This window comes from Daucus carota, chromosome 6, assembly GCF_001625215.2.
Source record: "Daucus carota subsp. sativus chromosome 6, DH1 v3.0, whole genome shotgun sequence".
Classification (NCBI taxonomy): Eukaryota; Viridiplantae; Streptophyta; class Magnoliopsida; order Apiales; family Apiaceae; genus Daucus; species Daucus carota.
In genome coordinates this window covers 31,554,376-31,574,973 of record NC_030386.2, presented here as the reverse complement: position 1 = coordinate 31,574,973, position 20,598 = coordinate 31,554,376, and the positions used below count along the sequence as shown (strand labels likewise).

At 31.7% G+C, this 20,598-nt stretch overlaps 3 protein-coding genes across 8 annotated transcripts; 2 read left to right on the top strand and 1 right to left on the bottom strand.

Annotated features, from left to right (window-relative positions):
• The first annotated feature begins 3,326 nt into the window (after positions 1–3,326).
• On the top strand, positions 3,327–4,633 carry LOC108227940 (uncharacterized). 2 transcript variants are annotated; one of them, XM_017403344.2, is made up of 4 exons: positions 3,327–3,490; positions 3,604–3,741; positions 3,859–3,934; positions 4,380–4,633. In XM_017403344.2, the coding sequence occupies exons 1-4, from the start codon at positions 3,416–3,418 to the stop codon at positions 4,382–4,384; spliced, it is 294 nt and encodes a 97-aa protein (XP_017258833.1). In that variant the 5' UTR covers positions 3,327–3,415; the 3' UTR covers positions 4,385–4,633. The 2 variants fall into 2 exon arrangements, with proteins under 2 accessions (XP_017258833.1, XP_017258832.1); XM_017403343.2 differs by lacking the exon at positions 4,380–4,633 and having other exon boundaries at positions 3,859–4,125.
• A 3,679-nt stretch (positions 4,634–8,312) lies between these two features.
• LOC108227938 (small ribosomal subunit protein eS12) lies at positions 8,313–11,234 on the bottom strand. Its single transcript, XM_017403341.2, has 5 exons — positions 11,122–11,234; positions 10,649–10,694; positions 8,928–9,225; positions 8,682–8,747; positions 8,313–8,513 (listed from the first exon to the last, which is right to left on the bottom strand). Exons 2-5 carry the CDS (start codon positions 10,654–10,656, stop codon positions 8,454–8,456), a joined length of 432 nt encoding a protein of 143 aa, XP_017258830.1. The 5' UTR covers positions 10,657–10,694; positions 11,122–11,234; the 3' UTR covers positions 8,313–8,453.
• Positions 11,235–11,336: 102 nt separating this feature from the next.
• LOC108225604 (uncharacterized) lies at positions 11,337–15,078 on the top strand. Of its 5 annotated transcripts, XM_017400519.2 has the most exons (6): positions 11,337–11,447; positions 11,569–11,626; positions 11,790–11,894; positions 12,700–12,762; positions 13,667–14,557; positions 14,663–15,078. In XM_017400519.2, the coding sequence occupies exons 5-6, from the start codon at positions 14,144–14,146 to the stop codon at positions 14,855–14,857; spliced, it is 609 nt and encodes a 202-aa protein (XP_017256008.1). In that variant the 5' UTR covers positions 11,337–11,447; positions 11,569–11,626; positions 11,790–11,894; positions 12,700–12,762; positions 13,667–14,143; the 3' UTR covers positions 14,858–15,078. The 5 variants fall into 5 exon arrangements, with proteins under 5 accessions (XP_017256008.1, XP_017256006.1, XP_017256007.1 ...); XM_017400517.2 differs by having other exon boundaries at positions 11,569–11,894; XM_017400518.2 differs by having other exon boundaries at positions 11,339–11,626.
• The last annotated feature ends 5,520 nt before the right edge of the window (positions 15,079–20,598 follow it).

The following is a 20,598-nucleotide window of genomic DNA, read 5'->3' as shown; positions in this document are numbered from 1 at the left end:
TTTCTAAACACTTATTATAACTTATTTTCTTATCATATATTTATAATCCGCTTCCTTAATTTAAACAAGAAGTCACTTTTTAAAATTTATCCAAACATCCCCGCAATCCCAATTACAGTTCGAAAAGTAACCGGTCGTTACAACCTTATAAGGACAATATATTTAAACATAAAATTTGAAAAAACCAAGAATTTTTCCAAATTTCCCCTAATATGACTATCACATTTTTGATAAATAATGAAAGCATTTTTGGTTCATCCGATCATAAATTCTTAATCTTTCCAATTCTATGTTTCAATACTTTATAAGAGCAACCAGCAAGTAATGTGAGCTACTATATATTTACAGAACACACGCACTGCTATATACCCACAAATGCCCAAGCTCCTTAAGAAAACGAGCAATTAATATTCATGTTTTTATCGAACATTCAACAAGTCGGGTTGAGCTTGACTTTGATTGCCAAGAGATCGTGAATAGTCCTCCACATGCACTCACTATAGTAAATAGTAATTAGTTATTTGTCATTCATCAAGAACAAACAGAGTAGAAACTAGAAAGCTCGCAGACATAGCACTGGAGAAGCCATTCTTCGCTCGGGCCTAGCTCCCAGCTCCCATACTACAACCGACCGCGGCCAGTACGGCAGTACCTAAAATAATAATGGAGATGAAGGCATGGCATTGGCATGGTCAAGATCAAGGGTCCATGACTGTACCACTCATATAGATTCTCCTTCAATTTTTGTGAAAAAAGTTGCTCACTGATCAATAATTGGCCGGTAATCCCAACACTTGTCGCAGTTCGCACCATGCGTCGCGCTAATTACGTTGTCCCCTTCAGCCTTCAGGACAGGTAATCTGTCTTTCACTAATAAATACTACATGCATGATGCATATGATTTTTTTTTCTAAGAGTCATTGTAATTTGATGATCATATTCCGAATAATGATTTTAATTTCAAGGTTATAATTATTAAATTAATGATACTTTCTTAATGATTTTTCAAAAAGTGGATATATTTTAAAAAAATAAAAATCTGTGATAATATTTTATATTTCAAAACGATGGTTGTATTATGATAACTTCAAGATAATATTCTAATTACCCTATAGAGAATTGCAATTGATATTTTAAAAATAATCTAATAATACATAACTATATTTTCAAGCCAAAAGGTTATCGAATCCGTATTCAAACCAGGTCGATTTGATAGACGATGGCAAGGATATAGTTTGAATCAAGAATTTCAAAATCAGTTTAATAAAACGGGTCAAAATGTACTTGTACAGTTGTACTATGTAATTTTTACTTGAACAGTATTCTTAGAAAATATTATTTAATTTTGATAATTATTTTTTATTTAAAGATGAATATTTGTATTCATGTTAACAATGTCGTTTTTTAAATTTAACAGCTTACAATCACAAAATTATTATATTATTTGTTTTTTATATTTATTAAGTTATTGAAGAACAGACAAATTTTTCAAATTCAATTTCAATTATGATCACCAATTTTTTTTTTTTGGTCATATATGATCGCCAATTTATGAATATCAAACTGTACCCATAAAACTTAACAATAATTTTAATCACTAATTTGAAATTTAAAACTACAGCCAGTATTATGAAACTCGGTACAAGTTATGAACGCTAAAACATAATTAACACTAAATATAACTGGAGTGAATAACGGTTTAATAATTCTAAGTTTCGTATACTATCACCGAAAAAAATATTATGATATACTGCAACATTAATTATAGGAATAAACAAAACATTTTTTTTCTTGACAGTTAGATTTAGCACGTTTGAGTTGTCCGTGATGATTTTGAAAATGATGTGCCTATTATTTAAGATCGTAAAATAAAATAATATAAAATAACATTAATAAGAAATATTGTTTTAAAATTAATAAGACAGTCACCTGAATATATAAAAATATAGAAATTAATCATTGTATAGTGTATACAAAATATATATAAATTTCTTCATATTTTTCAAATAATAATATTTTATACTTGGCCTTCGAGACTCGAGAGCGGGGTGAAGGGATCAATGTACGATTGTCAGAGCGGGGTGAAGGGATCAATGAATACAGAGAAATCTCTTATCACACATGTGACATGTCACTGCAGGTAGTCTGATAATTTGATTTAACATTACAAAAAATAATCACTATTTCAGTCTTAACTTACACGAAATACCTTGAAATTCACGATAATTAAATTTAGTCTAAGAAATAAGTTTCCATTGTAAATATATAAAACATAAATTTAAATTTTAAAAAAAAATATAAATTTAAACGAATATATGGGACACCACTATCTCATAAGCACCAAAAAATCTTTACATATATAGTACATGATGATAAATTTATGCATTTATATACTTATATGTATTTTAATTGGTTGTGTTATTAATGCTAAAATAATATTTTTGATTATGTTATTGTATAATTTGAATGTGAGTCGCGCTAAAAAGAGAACCGATGCTTAAAAAAGAGAATCGTGGAACCACTAAGGTTCTGCTGCTGCAGAACCCGATATTTTACATAAATTTTCAGGATCTAAATTTAAATATATATTTTTTTCATCGTCGTGTGTGTTCCGAAATAATTTCAAAATATAATATATAAATAAGACATTCTTTTCATGTGCAGTATACGCAGAACCCTAACAAAAACTAGAAATATGTTAAAGTTTCTATGTGTTTTCCGTCTTATGGTTCTCTCTTCAATAATCCATTTAAATGTATGTAATCTTTCTTTATGATCTTAAAAAACAAAGACATCATTTTTATCTAGAACACCTGAAAATCTGGTCCGGCCCGAATTTGCCAACAATTCCAACACAAAGTGATGCATCATGCATGCCAACACAAAGTACTATTGATTTATTAATGTTGCATGGGCATTTTACATCTAATTCCAGTGATCTGATCACCTCAATCTAGAATTTTTAATTAAAAATTATTAATATATATTCTAACTAAAAATAATCAATATATATTATAACAAAAATAGGTCGAACTCATTTAAACCCATCTTTAAGAACTTAAAAAAAAAGTCCGACAATTTTTTGGTGCATATCTTCGGATATTGGATTGGAGTAAAGTTAAGACCCAAAAGAAAAAAAAAAAAAGATTGGAGTAAAGTTAAGACCCAAACCCATGTTCCAATTGCATGAAGCTGAGTAGAGGGCTCAAGCGGTTTGGACCGTTTGGTAACGCAAAAGTTATTGGGCAATAAATAGTTTTCATAGTTGGGCTAGTTTCTGACATTCTGTAGATAGTTTTGGGCCTAGTAATCCCTGTTTGGGTTAAAAGTTTAATTCAAGGGTCAGTTTTGTACACGCGCCCTCTCTCTCTCTCTCTCTCTCTCTCTCTCTCTCTCTCTCTCATTAACAGTAACAATGGCAATGGGAGCTCAAGCTGCTGAGACGATCCGCACAGACGTGCTTTTCGAAGCTAGAGAAGCCTGTTACAAGGTTCTTATTTCGTCTCTTCTAACCTCACGCTCCTTCATACACATTATAATCCACACTTGTTTCCATACATGTTTATTTGTTTCTGATTTATTTATTTATTTATAAATCTCCAGGCTCGCGATGCATTTTACGCGTGTTTAGAGAAAGAATCAGACAAGAAACCAACAGAAATCGCGTCAGTTGGATTGCTCTACCCTGTCGAATGTAAAAACCCTAGAACTCGATATGTTAATCTGTGCCGACCTACTTGGGTAATTCACTTATACACTACAATATCCCCGTGTTCTGTTGTTAATTAATTCATCGGGATCGCTAAATGTTGTTGGTTTCGTTATTATTTACTCCGAATTTGGTTTGGTTGTATGTAGGTGAAGCATTTCGATAGGCAGTATTGTGCTAAAAAGAAGGTTAAGAGGCTATTGGATGATAATGATTCGCGGAGAGGTCCGGTACCTCTTCCATACAAGTCCACTAACTGATGCTTAGCGTTATATTGTTATTATTATATGCAGGCTTGCAATATCGATGTTAGTGGTTATCGACAAGTTGTAAGATGTAGTGAATTCAGTATCATGTCTGACGGTATAGCTTAAATTTCGATCTCAAATTATAATAACTTTAAGTAATTTCCTAAAGTGGGTGACATCTGCAATTACTCTAAAATAAGACCTTACTACATAGATATGAGTGTTTTTGCATAGTTATCTGGATATAAGTTTGTAGTTTTCTGTTCCTTTTGTAACCCTGCATCAAACTGATTGCTTGGTACTTGAATTTTAGTTTTAATGGTTTATAGAGAATAATCGTGCTTGTTTTAGGGCACAAGTTTTTTGGTAATGTATTGGAAGATATTTCTGCCTCATTAGGGTTGGTTTGTCAATTTTGGCAGAGTAAGCTTGGACCCTGAGGAAGAGGGCCTTGGTTGATTGCTGTAGGTAACTTTAGGTGAAACCAAGGATTTCTTGTGATTTTTGTAAGGCTTCCAGTAACATTGAGGGACGTCTACTTTTGAAGTTGTGAGAGTATTAAAAATGTGTCTGTTTAATACGTGAGGAGTGCTTGGACATATGAGTGAAAACTGAAAACTAAATATGTAGACTTAGTAAGTTCATTATGTTGTATAATATACTCATTTTTCTTTCCTCTTATAGTTTTGCTGATTTTTGGTCAACCCTGGCCGTTGCTTTTCTCTATCAATATATAGATTCTGGTAAGGTCAACTATACATGTATGTTTCTTGTTCTCTTTCCAGGTAATTATGTGATTTTTTTGCATCTCTTTTCTAATGTTTTTGACTTTTTGGTACTATGATTGTGCGTTAGCATTAGAACTTGAAGGCTTATCACATTCCGCCTATGAGTCTATACATGGATTATTCTTAGTGACTGAGGTACATTGAGGGGGTGTTTGCTTCATGGTTAATGAGCCCGGTTAACAGGATTCGGAACTTCTAACCCATGTGTTGGTGTTTAGATTAGCCATTTTGTGGTATGGAATGTGAACCCCATACCCACTTGGTGGGTAAATCAATCCTTTCGCACCCCTCGGGATACCCATTCCCATACTCTTCATTCACATACCCCTAATTCTTATTCCCGATTCCCATTCCCATCCACCATCCAAACACCCCCTGAATGTATTCTGCCATTCTCAGAGAAAATTGAGAACCTAATAAAATTAAAAATAAGGATGTGGGAAGGGGTCTGGATGTAACATGCAGGACCTATCTTGCCTTGATTCTCTTTAAGCTCCTACAGTCCTACTGCTTGTGAGCCTCCCAAGCCTTCTGTTTTTTTGTGGTCCATTACTCCACTCTTAGACGTGGAAGTGGAAGTTGGAACTTACCATTAAACCCTACAGCATCGTTGGCCTTGAAAGTTCAATATTCAACACATTTCTTTCCTCTAGAATTAAATGGGTTTCAGCCTTGTCTACGGTAGATTTCAATAAGCTTTCTTTCGTTTTTTCCCTTATCCTTTTCTTTTCTTGCTCTACTCTCTAGTTACGTCCTAAATAGTCTCCGAATGTTAGAAACAATAAGCTATGAATTGCTCTTGCCATCTTAGCACACCGATTCAAAGAAGATGACCCCATAGATAATTACTTTACTTGGTGGCTTTTAGTAGATAGTTTGTTTTTGCCCAAGGTTATAGATGTGTAACATGGAGTGTACAGAATGGATGATCCATTTTTCGTTTCAACCATATTTAATAGGATTGGGATTCTGAGAGCTGACTAGCAAGAACCAGTTTTCTACGAACACTTTTATTAGTTTGTATCCATGGTTTTTGGGAGAACAGGTTTCTTTGCCTCTTGTTTGTTCGAGTTTGTTTTCACCCTCTTCTCTCCATGTAAACAAGGGCACAGAATGTTGATGAAATATTACAAATTTTATAATGCCGGGAACAAGTAGTAATTACATGGAAGGATAGTATTTGGCAAATCTTATTTTCAATAAGTGATTAATATTGAACTTACTTTTTATTGATTTTTCTGAAATTATTAGTTATAAAATTACATTTTTCTAAAGATAAGTACTCAGTTCTGAAATATAAATCCCGTCGAATATGAAAAACAATATATGAATGGACATGAAAGATAATATATGAATGTGTTGTTGCAGTGCGTTTGGAATGTCTCGCCCTTGATATTGCTTCACAAATCACAGTATAACACCTTTAATGCTTGTGATAAACTTTTTAGATGTTTTGAGCTTCATGTTTATGATATTATTATAAACTACCTCGGAACCATTAAAATTTTAAATAGATTTTCAAGATTATATGTTCTTTGCATCGTTGTATGTGTTCAAAAATAATTGTAAAATATAATACATAAATACGATATTTTTTATATGTGCAATTCTGTTGTCGAACATTAATTAATGCTATAAGGTTCTAAAAGTTTTTAGGTTAATAGTTTTAAGTGAACATCACCCTATAATTATTTTCTTATGATTTCAATTGAAGGCAAAGAGGTACACCCAAAAGAAACATGAAAAAAATAATATTTATTTTGAAAATTTTATTTTTGATATTCCCAAGCTTCATAATAGTTACTTTTAAACCTTGCTCCTCGAGTTTCAGAGCAGGATATTGGTTCATGGCGTATGTTTGCCGGGAGCCGTTAAACAACAACACAGGTCCTGTATCGTTGGATGAATATCCAGCGGTCAGGATTAAACAAATTTTTAGTACTTATATCGCTTTTTAACCGCTAGACAAGGAATATGAACCTTGTCTAGCGCTTTTAAGCGCGGGACATCCCTGTTTAGCGGTTAAAAAGCGCTAGACGTATAAAAAACTATGTTATAATCCTGATCGTTGGATATTCATACAACGGTCCAAGATCTGTGTGTTGTTTTACGGCAGGGGGTGAACAGTGAATTAGTTTCGTCTTCATTTGTGTTTCCGAAAATTAGAGGAAATGATGCGAATCAAAATTTAAAATTTAAGATAAAAGTACTTAACCAAACTTGTTTAAAAAAAGTGGAAGTAAACAGAAACTCAGCATATTTCTACTTCAAAATTGGGAGCATATTTCTACTTAAAACATGGAATGATAGGATTTTTCTTCCAACTCGTCTTGCTTGTTTTTTAAAATTCACGAACATCTGCTATGTATTTTCACTTTACTCGTTTTGTGCTGCCGGGTTCAGATACGAAAAGAAGATAGAAGTATCCTAATAATTCTTTTCGTGAGTTTCCGTCAAAGATAAGAGAACGTAGCAGAGTCGCAGAGAGTTTTTCAAAAAAAATATATCTTAATGTTTCTCAACAAAATTGATGCCACACAACTGAAGTAAATTTCCCCATCTACTTTTTTCTTTTCAAATCTCTCGTAGAGTAATTATCTACTCACCTAACCAAACTTGAGCACACAACATTAAAGCATTACCGCATACGATCCATAAATAACTAATGATAATATGATGCCTGACTAGGACTGCTGGTTCCTTCTTTCAGTTAGCAGAAGATATAAAATTACGCTGACGCTATATTGTTTCAAGCCCCAATTTCAACACTATAAGAAATACTCCCTCCATACCAAATTAGATGACCCTGTTGATTTTGGAAACACAATTTAAAATTTATTGACCGCATAGTTACATGATTTGTTTTTAAAATTTTATTTTTGTAAATAAAAATTAAAATATGAAATTTTCATTTGCAAAAGAAAAAATAAATTTCAAAAGTAGACGATCAATGCACCTAAAGTTACGTGCCCAAAATCAACTAACTCATCTAATTTGGGATGGAGGTAGTATTTTTCCGATTATTATATTGATATTAATGGGATCGAACCTCGATATGAATAATTAGCAATTTGTTGCTCTGTCAAGTCCTCGTCGTTTTAGTCCACGCAACCAATTAAAAAAGAATATCACTTAATTACCACAAATATTTCTCTTTTTACATTTCAGACCTAGAAATTACCTTATATTACAAAAGGACTGAAAATTATTTTCAAAATAATTCTCTCATTTTATCTTATAAACCCTGTACCCTCGAAAATTCCCCAAATATAAACCCAAATTTGAATACCCAAAAGTGCTCAAATTGTTATGATGTTCCTTGTTCAAAAGCTCACTGTGATGAGTGTAACAATTCTTATTTTGATCAACTGATGAAAAATATTATTTTGATTCTCAAAACTATGCTATTTTATTAAAGCTATTAGTACAATTCATAAAATTAAACATTCATGTCTTATTTCTAAATGCTAAAATAGACTGTAAATATTTCATTTTTACCTAGTTTAAGTAAATTTCTTGACTCAAACACAAATCAGAAGTATTTATAGTTGGGCAGACAATTACTACTTGGTGCAAGACCACAGTACATTGAAAAATAAGAGAAAAATCTTATCACAGATAAACCGGAATAGGTAGAAAAAAACAGGTTGGTCTAGCAGTCAAAATTCATAAGTACCCTAAACATTATAAATTTAGACGCTCCAGTGTCTAGTTGGATTTCACATGTGCTTGAACTGTATTAAGCCCTTCACTTTCTTCTCCAAAATCCTGCAAGCAAAGCATGCGTAAGAGCAAATATAAACAAAAAGGTCCACTTATTTGCAGAGCAAATCTAAAAGAAAACGGAAGTCCACAGTGCGTCAATATAACTTATGGAGAACAGGTTAAGAGCTGATGAGAGTGATCTGTGGTTAGTTTTTGGTTCGAGTGTCTTACCTTCACAACAACACATGAACATCCAACTACCTTCCGAGCATTGCCTTCAGAGTCGATTTTGCATAACTGTTTCATATTGCGACACATAAGAAGTATGAGTATATTAAACTATCATTCTAAACATGAACTTACTGCTAACACAATTGATTGATAATTTTACTGTTTAAACAGAGCATATTTCAGAATTTCAATTATTTTAGAGAACTACGGAGCCTATATAGAGAGGTGAAGGTGCCAAGCACTTACACCAGCCCACTCTCCAAGAGTCTTTGCAGCTGGAACTGAAATCAAGCTGACATTGTGATCAGCACAAAGTGCTTTCACCAGTTTAACATAGTCTGGCTGGTTACAATCCTCTGCAACCACACAAAGTTGTGCAGCATGCTTTTCAATCACTTTAGCACCTTCATGAAGGCCACGGGCAAGTCCTCCATGTGCGAGTGATTTTTTCAACACAAGCTGCAAGGCTGTCATAATGTCCATTGGCTCACCTAAAGCTGGTGCTGCTGCTGGAGCTGGAGTGTCCACAACAACTGCATCTTCCCTGCAGTGATGGACAAGAATCATAAATTTAGGATGATAGGTAGATAGAAAGCTATAGTTCTGACTCTTTCATTTCTAGGACAAGTAGCATTAGAATTCTATTAAAACAAGAACCAGACTGCTGAGGCACAAGTCTCTTATCTGCTTAAATAAGAAGGAACCGTGTTCACAGACAAGCACCCAACAAAGGGAAAATACAAACAAATTCGCAACATATCCATTATGTAAAACTGGAATGTCGAGGCGCAACCTTCTATAAAGGAAGATGTCATCTCCAAATGTGTCATTTTTCCTTTCTTATTTGGGGCTGTTTGGGTGGTCTTATACTAGTTTCTCAATCCAATCTTTACTTATACTAGTTTCTCAAACCAAACTTTTTAGTGACAAACTTATGTTGTGTTTGGTTGGGGTGAATGGAATGGAATGAGTATAAATAAAAGAAAATAATAAAGTGTAGGAGGGAGGACTTTAAAAAAAAAGAGCAAGTGCAAATTTTGTATGATAAGAAATGGGTAGAAAATAGGTATGATAAGTAATGGAGCATTCCTTCACAAAATGGAGGGTTTGAGCTCTAGTTAAGGGAGATAGGAATGGATTGGTGGAAGGAATTAAATTATTATACAGTCAACTAGTTCAAATCTCATTCCATTCCCTCCATTTTCCTTCACCCCAACAAAACACAACATTATAATCCCAAATAATATCAATTGATCTATTTACTAGTAACCATATCTCTAAACAGATATATAAAGTAAATTATAAAATATCTAGATAAAAGATATTAATATCATTTTAGGGTTCTTCGGTTTAATCTCAACTTTGTACCTAATCAGTGTTCCATGCATGCAATTTCCGGTTCTTTTTTGTAAGTCTTTTATTTATTTGTTTCGCAAGTTACTAGATGCTTCTTGCACATCATACTAGGCAAGCAGAAGATAACTTATAAGTAACACAATGGCTTCCACTAACTTTAATAACAATTAACTTCTTCAACTGTAGACCATATAGGCCCTTGTTCGAGAATCGGTAAAAATAAGATTAACTAAATACAAATCATACAGCAACACCAACATGTTCAAAATATATTGTAAACATGCATTATGTCTCCATTTGGAATTAGAAAAATACATCATGTTACTGTGTAGGGTTGGAACTCAGAAACCTGATTGTTTAATCAGTCCTCAACAAGTAACCAAAAAAAGATAAAGAATACGAATTACGAAATAAGCCAGTTTTCTTCATGGGCTCAAATAACAAGTAAAACCTGCCATTGTCTGGGAAGGTACACACATTATCTTTTCTGATAATGACAAGACGCTGATAATGAACTACAACATCATCGATGAAGATGCAATTTCCACAATCACGATTCAACAAATTGTAGGAAAATATAAACTACACAAGGGTAATGCCGAGTCACATACCCTGACATGTTTGGCTGATTGTAAATAAGAATTCACCTCCTGGACACTGAAACAAAACACAAAGAAGAAAATCAGATAAGCTCCCCAGGCCCAGGGTGAAACAACATAAAATGAAAGTAGCATTCTCCAAAATAAGTTTAAAGTCGAATTAAATCGAACCCAAAAAATAAAAAATACACTGATCCCTGCAACCAAGATACAATTAAACAAAGGGCATTCAAGGCTTCAACACAGTACTAATCTACCCACAAGCTCCATCATCTTAAATACACACAGTATAATTACACAAGAAACGCAGAGAAATAATTAAATATAAATATAAATATAATCAATCCTCAAAAGAAAACATCATATAACAAACCCACCAATTCGTTTAACAAAATATAAACATTAACACAAAACATAAAGACATACAAGAATCATTAAAAGAATCCATAATAACAAACAACAAAAGGGTTTGTAAGTGGAAATACCTGATATCTGAGAGAGATTGGCTGTTGCGGCGGCTAAGTGTATATGCAGACTAGGGAAAAAAGAGATTTTGTAAGAGCTAGGGGTTATTTGGATTTGTAAGTTCTTTTAATCCATTGGGCTTGTGTTCCGGCCCAATCCCAAACAAACCAAACATTTTTATACATCTCTATTTTTTTTTCTATTACAAAATGAGAAATATATAAACCATTTCGGAAACAAAAATCGATACGCATACAGATGACAACAGCTAAAATCAATAAACACATCGGTGAAAGATAAAGATCCCAAATAGTGATCAGTTCACATATCTGTTGGGGACTTTCATGTTGAGCCCCAACCCGCCATTTTTCCTATAATTTTAAATTTTAAATCTATTTTTATGAGATTTTTTATTTTATGATAAGTAATTTTATTTTTAATTTGCATTTTCTTGATTATATGTTCAGAGAGGCTTCAACTGTACTCAAAATTGAGGGCATTGATAGAGCAAATGAGCTGAAGAAAGTGAAATTTTACTTCAAATTCTCATTTTTTTCCCTACTTTTTACTGCTTTCAATGTCAATTAGCTATACGTGTCCAGTGTTTTTTTTTTTTCTGGATTTTGTTGGAAGTTATGAGTTCTCATAGTTGTTTATTTTGATTTTTGGGGTGTATGTGATAATGAAGGATAGAGCAACAGGCAGAGCACGTGGGTTTGGTTTTGTTGTATTTGCCGATGCTGCAATTGTAAACAGAGCTGTCAAGGCGTAGCACATGATTGATGGCAGAACTGTAAGTTGCACACTGAAATTTGTTTAACATTTTGCATAGGTGTCCCTGCCGATTAAGAACATGATTTTCAGCGCATAGGAATTTTTTTGACAACTAATTATGTGCAACAATTGTGATACGATGTTGGTAGTTGAATGATTTGATGGCAAATTTTCGTTTATGAATAAAATATATGTAGTCCGAGTTATAGGTCTTAGTGAAACAACAAAAGACTAATATGGAATGACAAGAATAGATCTCCTTCCTATTTAAATTTTATTTAGTAGCAGCCACGCTCTTTGTTCTGAAGAGTTTTTTACACAAAATTGTCACATTCAGTCCTGGTCAAGAAACAGACCAGTTTTGCTTCTTTTAAAGGTCAAAACCAAAAACGTTATGTGTGTGTCAATTATGATAATTTACTCTTGTCCAAGTCTCCAAGATATGTGTTGCACAAGAAAAAAGTACTTCCTGTTTGTGATACGTTTATTGATTTCTTTTTCCGTTTTAATTTTTATTATGATAACCGCTAGCATTTATAATTCTAAAACCATACCTTAATACTTGATAGGCTCCTTGTATAATCAGCACTCCTTTCACATTCTTTGTAATTTTTCCAACCATGTAATATGTAATATGTTCTTCTCATCTAAAAATGTTAAAAATATAATCAACAGGTACCTCGAGAATTCGATTATGAAAACTAACTAATATTATCCACAGTACCTAATTCAGACTAATCAAGTCGTACTAACATAGTTTTTGCTTCTTTGACTTTTGACTTTTTTTTCTGTTGCGATTTTCATGTTTTTGTGATTTTATGTAGACAGAGTATTCATCTGTTGCTCAAACTGGAATTGTAGCAGACTTGGGTCTGTCTACTGCTCAGGTTTGTGTCTGAACTCAGAACTAGTGCTTTTGGTTTTAGTTTAATGATCAACTTGAGGGCTTAGTATTTAAATCATGCATTCTTGTTGCGCGTCTGCTCACTCGAAAGTCTATTTTTGGATTAAAGAGTATATCGGTATGATATTTAAACTTAATTTACTAATTGAGTAGAATCTCCTGGAACTGAAAACACCAGCTTAGAATAATATATGGTGTTTCTTCTGAAATTAAGTGATCGGCAAGATTTAAGAAAGAAAATCACAATGCACATGGAAGTGGAATATTGATGTATATGTGATTGAGAAGTGAAGCAGGTTACTCTATAAAGATATACCGTAACTGAATGTTTTGCTATGGTAACAATTGCTGCCTAAAACCTTGACAAGAGCAGTAAAGAACAGGGTGCGTTATTTTATGAATGATGTACACAATTACAATTAACTGCATATCAGCATATGCATGTCAAGGTACGTGCTAGCCTGATTAAGCATGGTGTATATTAAGACAACATCAGGGCCACCCACGGATACTAAGTATGCAATTAAGGTTGAATGGTGCTCCAGTTGTATTTTATTTGGAATTTTAAAAGAAAATGAAGTTATGGTCTCTAATTCCTAATTTAAAAAGCAAATATTGAAGTTTTGTTTGAATAATGTCAAATATAAAATGATTCATGCTAACTATGAGTGAGTTTTTAATCACTAAGCTTTAAAAATGAGTAGAGTTGCATGCTGAGTTATTTTACACTGGACATGAAACTGAAAACTTTTTATCCAATCACGTACCTTTATTCTTCTTCTAATCCCACTTGGAACGACATCACGTAGTTAAAATTCTTTCAGTGGACAACACTCCTTGATGTTCCGTGACTGTGATCCAACATTTTATTACTTGTTTTCCATCAGGTAGAAGCAAAAAAGGTGAGGCCTAGGGATGATCAACCGACCCCTAACCAGAATTACTGGCAGCATTCAAGGGTCTCCAGGTCCTGCTCGCACGGCCTGTATAAAAAAGCTATTTGTGGGAGGCTTAACATCCACAATTACGGAAAATGAGTTCAAGAAGTACTTTGATCAGTTTGGGTGTATCGCAGATGTTGTTGTGATGTATGATCACAACACCCAAAGGCCTAGAGGTTTTGGATTCATTACATTTGATTACATAAAGGGTTGGAGAAGAAACGGAGAGTCCGCTGTCTAGTGAATGGATTAAGCAAATCATATCCCTCTTATCTTATCATCCAAATCTTATAACTCTACTTTCACAGGTATGCTTCTGATTCAATTAGTTTCCAGAAGCTCAAAACTTCTTATGAGCTTCTCAAGGACCAAAAGGCTAGACTTGTTTTCGATGATTTGCTTCGTGTTAAACGTGAAAAGATTATGCCTCAATCGCAACAGAGTTCCAAGCGCCGTAAGATGATGTCTGATCTTGATGAAAGGGAGAGGGCGGCTTTTGCCAATGACTCTAGGGGGAAGGAACGGGATGAGGAGGAAAGAATTGCCAAGAAACTGAGGGAGGAGATTGCTAGAATACGTGCTATGCATTCTAATAAGGGAGTAACGCCTGGGACTGGAAAATTGAAAGAGAGTAGTGGTTCTGGTGCTCAGAGTGGTGGTTTGGATAAGGAGAAGGTGCTTAAGGTTTCTTGGGATAGAATTGGTGGTGAGGATTATAGTGCTCAAAGATTAGGAGATTTGTTTCGCGAGTTTGGCGAGGTTGAAGACGTGGTCATTAGAACTGCGAATAAAAAGAAAGGATCGGCTTTTGTAGTAATGGCTTCAAAAGATGCTGTTGTAAGTTTGTTATATCACCTTACCCATTTTTGTGTGGATTTTTATTTATTGCTCTTAATAGTTGTAGATAGTTTCTGATGTAAATTGTGTTTTTCCTCTTGGCAGGTTACTGCAACAAGGAGTGTCCTTGGGGATCTTATAAATCCTCTTTTAGTCATGCCTCTTCAGCCAGCTGTAGCTCCCACTTTTACAAGTGCTCAGGAGCCATCGGAATCTAGAACTCCAGAAATGAGTCATCTTGTTGGTGCTGGATTCCAGGCATTCGAAGATTCAGTGTTGGCGAAACTGCGAATGATCTAACTCTAATTAATATCTGAAGAGTTTGCATTTTTTCCAATCACTTTACTTGTGACAATTATTCATTAGAGTTTATTGTCAACACCCCCCCCCCCCCCCCCCCCCCCCAACCCCCCAAAAAAACAAAAACAAAAATTGTGTTCATACAGGTACACTATATTCATGTAATATGCTTACTTATTGCCAATTCTATACTTGACAATGTATAGATACTTATTGCTAGAGGTGCTTTTGGTATGTCATTGTACACTTCATAAACTAATAATAGTGGCTCCTCAGTGATATGATATAAATTCGTTGTTTTTTGGCTACTTGATCTGAGTCTGATGCGTGTTCCAGAGGAATATTTTCTGTTTAGATGTAATTGGTCACAGTCAATCAAGTTCAGAAAATCTATATTATTACATTAGTTCAAACTTTGTATTCTTTGTATCTCATTAATATGTTGTCTCCTTTTGTGATTCCTTGTATTTTCTGATGAACAGGCTGCGGAACGACAAAAATGATAGTTTGGAGCACTTTGATCTTTAAAAGAAGAATCTCACTCAGGGTCATAGTTTTGAAGGAATGCTATCATTATAGTTGTCATATTCTGTTCAGAATAATGGCGGCTATGATTTTATGTTGCTTGTGAGCTATATATCAGTTTAGGTAAGATTACTGTATATCCAGAATTCTATGACCTTGTTAGACTTCCTTGTAATGATCACTTTGGCTTGCAGAAGGACAATGTACTCTTGAGCAGCGGTCGCCAGTCATATTATTTGAATTGTATGATATTCCCATTAGGGGTGATCAAGAAACCGCTCAAACCGCATAAACCGCCCGCACCGCACCAAACCGCACCACAAAATGCGGTTTTTAATTTTCGTGGTGCGGTTGCGGTTTGAATTTTTCACAAACCATGCGGTGCGGTGCGGGTTGCGGTTTGACATATTCCTAGTGCGGTTCAAACCGCACCGCACCGCAATAATATAATATATATATATATATATATATATATATATATATATATATATATAGGACTAAGATCCTGGGAGAACTCATATTATCAAGAGAACCGAGAGAACTACTACATCTGCCGTTGATTAAGAATCTTAATATAATTATATTCTGAAATAATATCTTTATAAAATCAATCAAATCTAATGAGGCTGGGGGTATATTGGTACTATCAAAAAACAAGAAATCAATGACAACTTATTACCAAATTTAATGATATTTCTTGCTTTATTTAATTTCTAAAAGATCTGATCAATTTTATATTATAATGAGTAAATTAAAATCAATGTAACATAACAATTCTTTCAGATTCCTTCTCACATCAAGCATAATACACGATGCAATCATAACGGAATTGATGATTTCGACGAATTCACACGATCAATAACAAAGGTAAGATACGTCAAATATTTTGAGGTTTAGAGCTCTATGGAGTGTTCCTGAGGTGAGCAAAAGCAATAGTAATGACTGCATAAGGCGTGAGTACTTGAGTTTTTCTCACTGATTTTGGTGTTTCGTTCTTGTGTTTCATGATGGGATAAAATAAAGGATTGGGCTAAGGTTTTATGTAGAATTTTTTGTGTGCCTCCCCGCGTAATTTGCTTGTAAGGTCTAAACAAGGAGACTGTTGTTTGTCTAGATTCCGGGACTATCTTGAAGTTTTTAAAATTCAGAGGCATGATTTTCTGGTTTATAGAGATCGGATTATAGTTTATTAGGTGTTTTTTTGGTTTCACAAACCTGGGTGCCTCATATGTGTTCTGATGGTCGTGTGTTTTTTTATGTTGAGGTTCCATGCAATCGTGAGGTATTCTGAGGTATTCTGCAGATTTGGATGTTAGTTCCCTCTTGGTAAATAACTGTTAAGTACTAGTATGGTTTCTGCAGTTCTCAGCACAGAAGTCTCATTTTGTTGGTCATTTTTTTTGTTATTGTTTGTACAATTTGGTTTTGTTTATGCTCGTTGCTGGTGATATGATTTCTGGAGTAAGGATAAGGTGGGTCTGCTATGAAGAACATCACAATCCTGACTAAAGAAGAAAAAGATGATGATGCCTCTGAGAATGCAGCGACAACTTACAACAGCATCGCGAGATGTTTTATATATCCTAGCACACATGGTGATGGGCTTCAAACATGGAATGAATAGAGGAATCCTAGTACCTTAGCTTATTTCTCTCCCCCAATTCATAAAAAAAATTCTAATCCTACAACTCCCAAAGTCATATTATACTCTAAGATTCTGTGAATTTTTTTGTTAGGGGTTCCATTCGTCTCTAGGATTTTATCTATACTCATCTTCTCAGTGTTCTCTTAACAATTCTATACTATTCTTCTTAATATTCTCTTGACAATTCTAAATATTTAAAAGTCATGATTCTAGCAAGTTTGTAAATTTTTTGTCAAGATTCTATTATGCATATATAAAATATGTTAATATTCTGTTCGAGGTTTATAGAAATCCCAGAATATCTTTTCTTAGAACCAGAGAATATCCACCATTGATCAGATTGTCAAATCCTAACAAATGTTAAATTAAGAGTTTTTAATATGGAAAACTTATATTAATTGCACAAGGGTTCCATTTCACGGGAAATATTAAGCAAATATTCTTAACACTGAAAAATCAGTCAAACAACTCCATAAATCAATCAAACACCTCGATAGGTGCTGATTATGTTTGGAAACTATTTGCATATTTTTTGCATATTGAATTAGCATTAAACTATATGAAATATTTTGTGGAATCTTATTTTATAAAATATCCAAACTCTAGAAAATCTTCAACAAAAAAGTATTAGAGAATCATAATTAAAAAAATAATTGAAACACTGTAGAGAATCTTCAATAAAAGACACTTTAGAGCATCTTAATTTATGTAATATCCAAACACTCTAGAGAATCTTCAACAAGAATATCTAAAAATTATTTTTCTAGAATCTAGAACAATCTAAAAGACATTCTAAAAAATATTTTACAGAATCTTAATTGATAAAATTTTCACAATAATAATTCTAAAAAGATATTTTTATTCTCTATTATATTCTATTATATAATTCCCTCACTATATTAATATTTTATATAAAAAAAATATGAGGTGTTCCGTTCGTCGATCATATGTATATCTATCTATAATATGATTTTCTTATGTGTTTTTTAAAGTAAATTTTAATTTCATAAAACTAATTTTAATGATACATTAATTACGATTCTACGCATTAAATTTTCTATATAACGCAAATTAAAAATACTTAATTTAAATATATAAAAAACTTAAGAGAATATAATTAAAATATTCTTTATTATAGAATACTTAATTAATATTTTTAAAAGGCATCTAAACACTTTGGAACATAGTTAATAGAATTTTTTTTATTATCAGATTTAACATATTTGATTTAACATATTAGAACACCTAGCAAGATATTTTTCAACATAATATTATTGTGTGTCAAACATTTTTTATATAATATTATTAAAATTATAATAAGTGTTCAACTAACAATATAAAAGTTAATATAAATTACATGATCAAGTCTACGTAATAGGTATATTAAGATTCCACTAATCCTTTTATGAAGTGTTTCGTTAGTTGGTCATATTTAACATATAAATTTATTATGTGTTCTTTTCAAACAAAATAGAATTTAATTTAAAATAATTTAGTGGTACATTAATGAAGATTCTATTGATTAATGTATTAAATTTTTTATAGAATGACAACCAAGATATTAAATACATTTTTATTATGTATTAGAGATTTTTAATATTTTTTTTAAAATTGTTATAAGGATTTTACTAACAATATAAAATTTATTATAACTTTTTAAATGTGTTTAAGTTTATTTAACAAATACATTAAGATTTTATTAAAAATTTTATTGATATTCTACTAAATCTCACATTAATTATATTAAGTATATATTAAGTGTTTAACTAATAATATAATATTTCTATCATTATAATATTAGATATATTTATTCTTTTTTCATTTCTATTAAGATTCTACTGAGTGTTTCACTAATATTATTAGGATTCTATTATTTTAATATTAAATCTATTTATATTAAATTAATTTCAAATATATGATTCCCCACCTACGTCAAGATTTTATAGAAAATTTTTAAGTTTGTTCGTAAGTCATTCATATATAAAATTTGATTTTATTATATGTTCTTTTTACATAACATATAATTTTATTTCATAAAACTGATTTCAATAAAACCTTAATCAAGATTCTACTAACTAATGCATTAAATTTTAAATTTTAGATACAATGATAATAGAAAATATACTAATTAATTTATATTAATAAAAGACTTACGGGAATTTTAATAAAATATTTTTGTTAGAGAAGAATTCATTAATATTTAGTAAAACACATTTAAGCACTTTGGAGCATATTTAATATTTTTTTTAATTATCTGATAAAACACATTCGAACACCTAGTAAGAGCTTTAATATATTATTATTATGCATTAGAAATTTTTAATAACAATATTAAAATTGTAATAAGGGTTCATTAACAATACAGAAATCGATAGAATTTTTTAGATCATGTGATGAGATGTATTTTAACAAGTACATTAAGATTCTACTAAAATTTTTATTAGGTGTTTCGTTTTTTGGTGATGTAAGTAGTTTTGTTACGTGATCTCCTCCAATAAAATTTAATTTAAATTAAAATCATTTAGAGATACATTAATGAAAATTCTACTTATTAATGTATTAAACTTTCTATATTGATAATCAAGATTTATGATATATTTCTATTATGTATTAGATTCTAGTAAAAATTTTATTGATACTGCACTGAGTGTCACATTGATGGTATTAAGATTCTTTTGAGTGTTTCACTGATAATTCTACTATTTTAATATTAAATATATTTTTTTAATTTTAATTTCTACATATTAGAAATGTTAATAAATATGAAGATTCTACTATTCCAAAATCATTTAGTAACATGTTAATGAAGATTCTACAAATTGATGCATTCAAATTTTTATATAATGAAAGATTTTTAGTATAGTTTATGTGTATTAGAGTTTTTTTTAGTTATTTTATTAATATTGTAATAAAAGTTCTATTAACAATATAAAACTTAATATAACTTTTTTTTTATTATATGATTGAATTTTTAATAAATACTTTAAGATTCTCCTAAAAATTTTAGGGGTAAGATAAATCAAATATTTGATTAAGTTTATTTAATAGATACATTAAGATTCTACTAAAAGTTTTACTAGATGTTTCTTTAATTATTTACATATAATATACGATATTTTGTTATGTGTTCTTTTTAAATAAGGTAGATTTTGATTTAAAATAATTTAAAATATCTTAAGGTTATCTGTGAATTGCGACTAGATATACACAAAAATATGGAAATTGATTTAAGTTGATGATTGATAGGAGTTGTCAAAAATACCAAAAATAGAAGATATTTTTAAACTACAAGATTTGGATTCCAGATTCTATAATAATTTACATTATTTACTTTACAGCTTGAGATGTGGAAAATACCAAACATAAAAGATATGAAAATATTTTGTCCGAAATTGCCCCTGTTGATATTAGATTTGGATATATTCTGATTGAATTTAAAAATGGTAATAAATATATTCTGAACGGCATCAAGGGAGTTCTCTCGGTTCTCTTGATAGTAAGGTTCTCCCTCGAACCTTACTCTATATATATATATATATATATATATATATATAAATATATTAGTTATTGT

Bases quoted from the DNA above. Each gene is read 5' to 3' on its own strand.
- LOC108227938 (XM_017403341.2), bottom strand. The intron at 8,748-8,927 runs GTAAGTGCTTGG...AATATGAAACAG, and splicing joins CTCTTGGAGAGTGGGCTGGT to TTATGCAAAATCGACTCTGA. The intron at 8,514-8,681 runs GTAAGACACTCG...CTTTGCTTGCAG, and splicing joins GTTCATGTGTTGTTGTGAAG to GATTTTGGAGAAGAAAGTGA.
- LOC108227940 (XM_017403343.2), top strand. From the start codon at position 3,416: ATGGCAATGGGAGCTCAAGCTGCTGAGACGATCCGCACAGACGTGCTT. The intron at 3,491-3,603 runs GTTCTTATTTCG...ATAAATCTCCAG, and splicing joins CTAGAGAAGCCTGTTACAAG to GCTCGCGATGCATTTTACGC. The intron at 3,742-3,858 runs GTAATTCACTTA...GGTTGTATGTAG, and splicing joins ATCTGTGCCGACCTACTTGG to GTGAAGCATTTCGATAGGCA.
- LOC108225604 (XM_017400519.2), top strand. From the start codon at position 14,144: ATGCCTCAATCGCAACAGAGTTCCAAGCGCCGTAAGATGATGTCTGAT. The intron at 14,558-14,662 runs GTAAGTTTGTTA...TCCTCTTGGCAG, and splicing joins TGGCTTCAAAAGATGCTGTT to GTTACTGCAACAAGGAGTGT.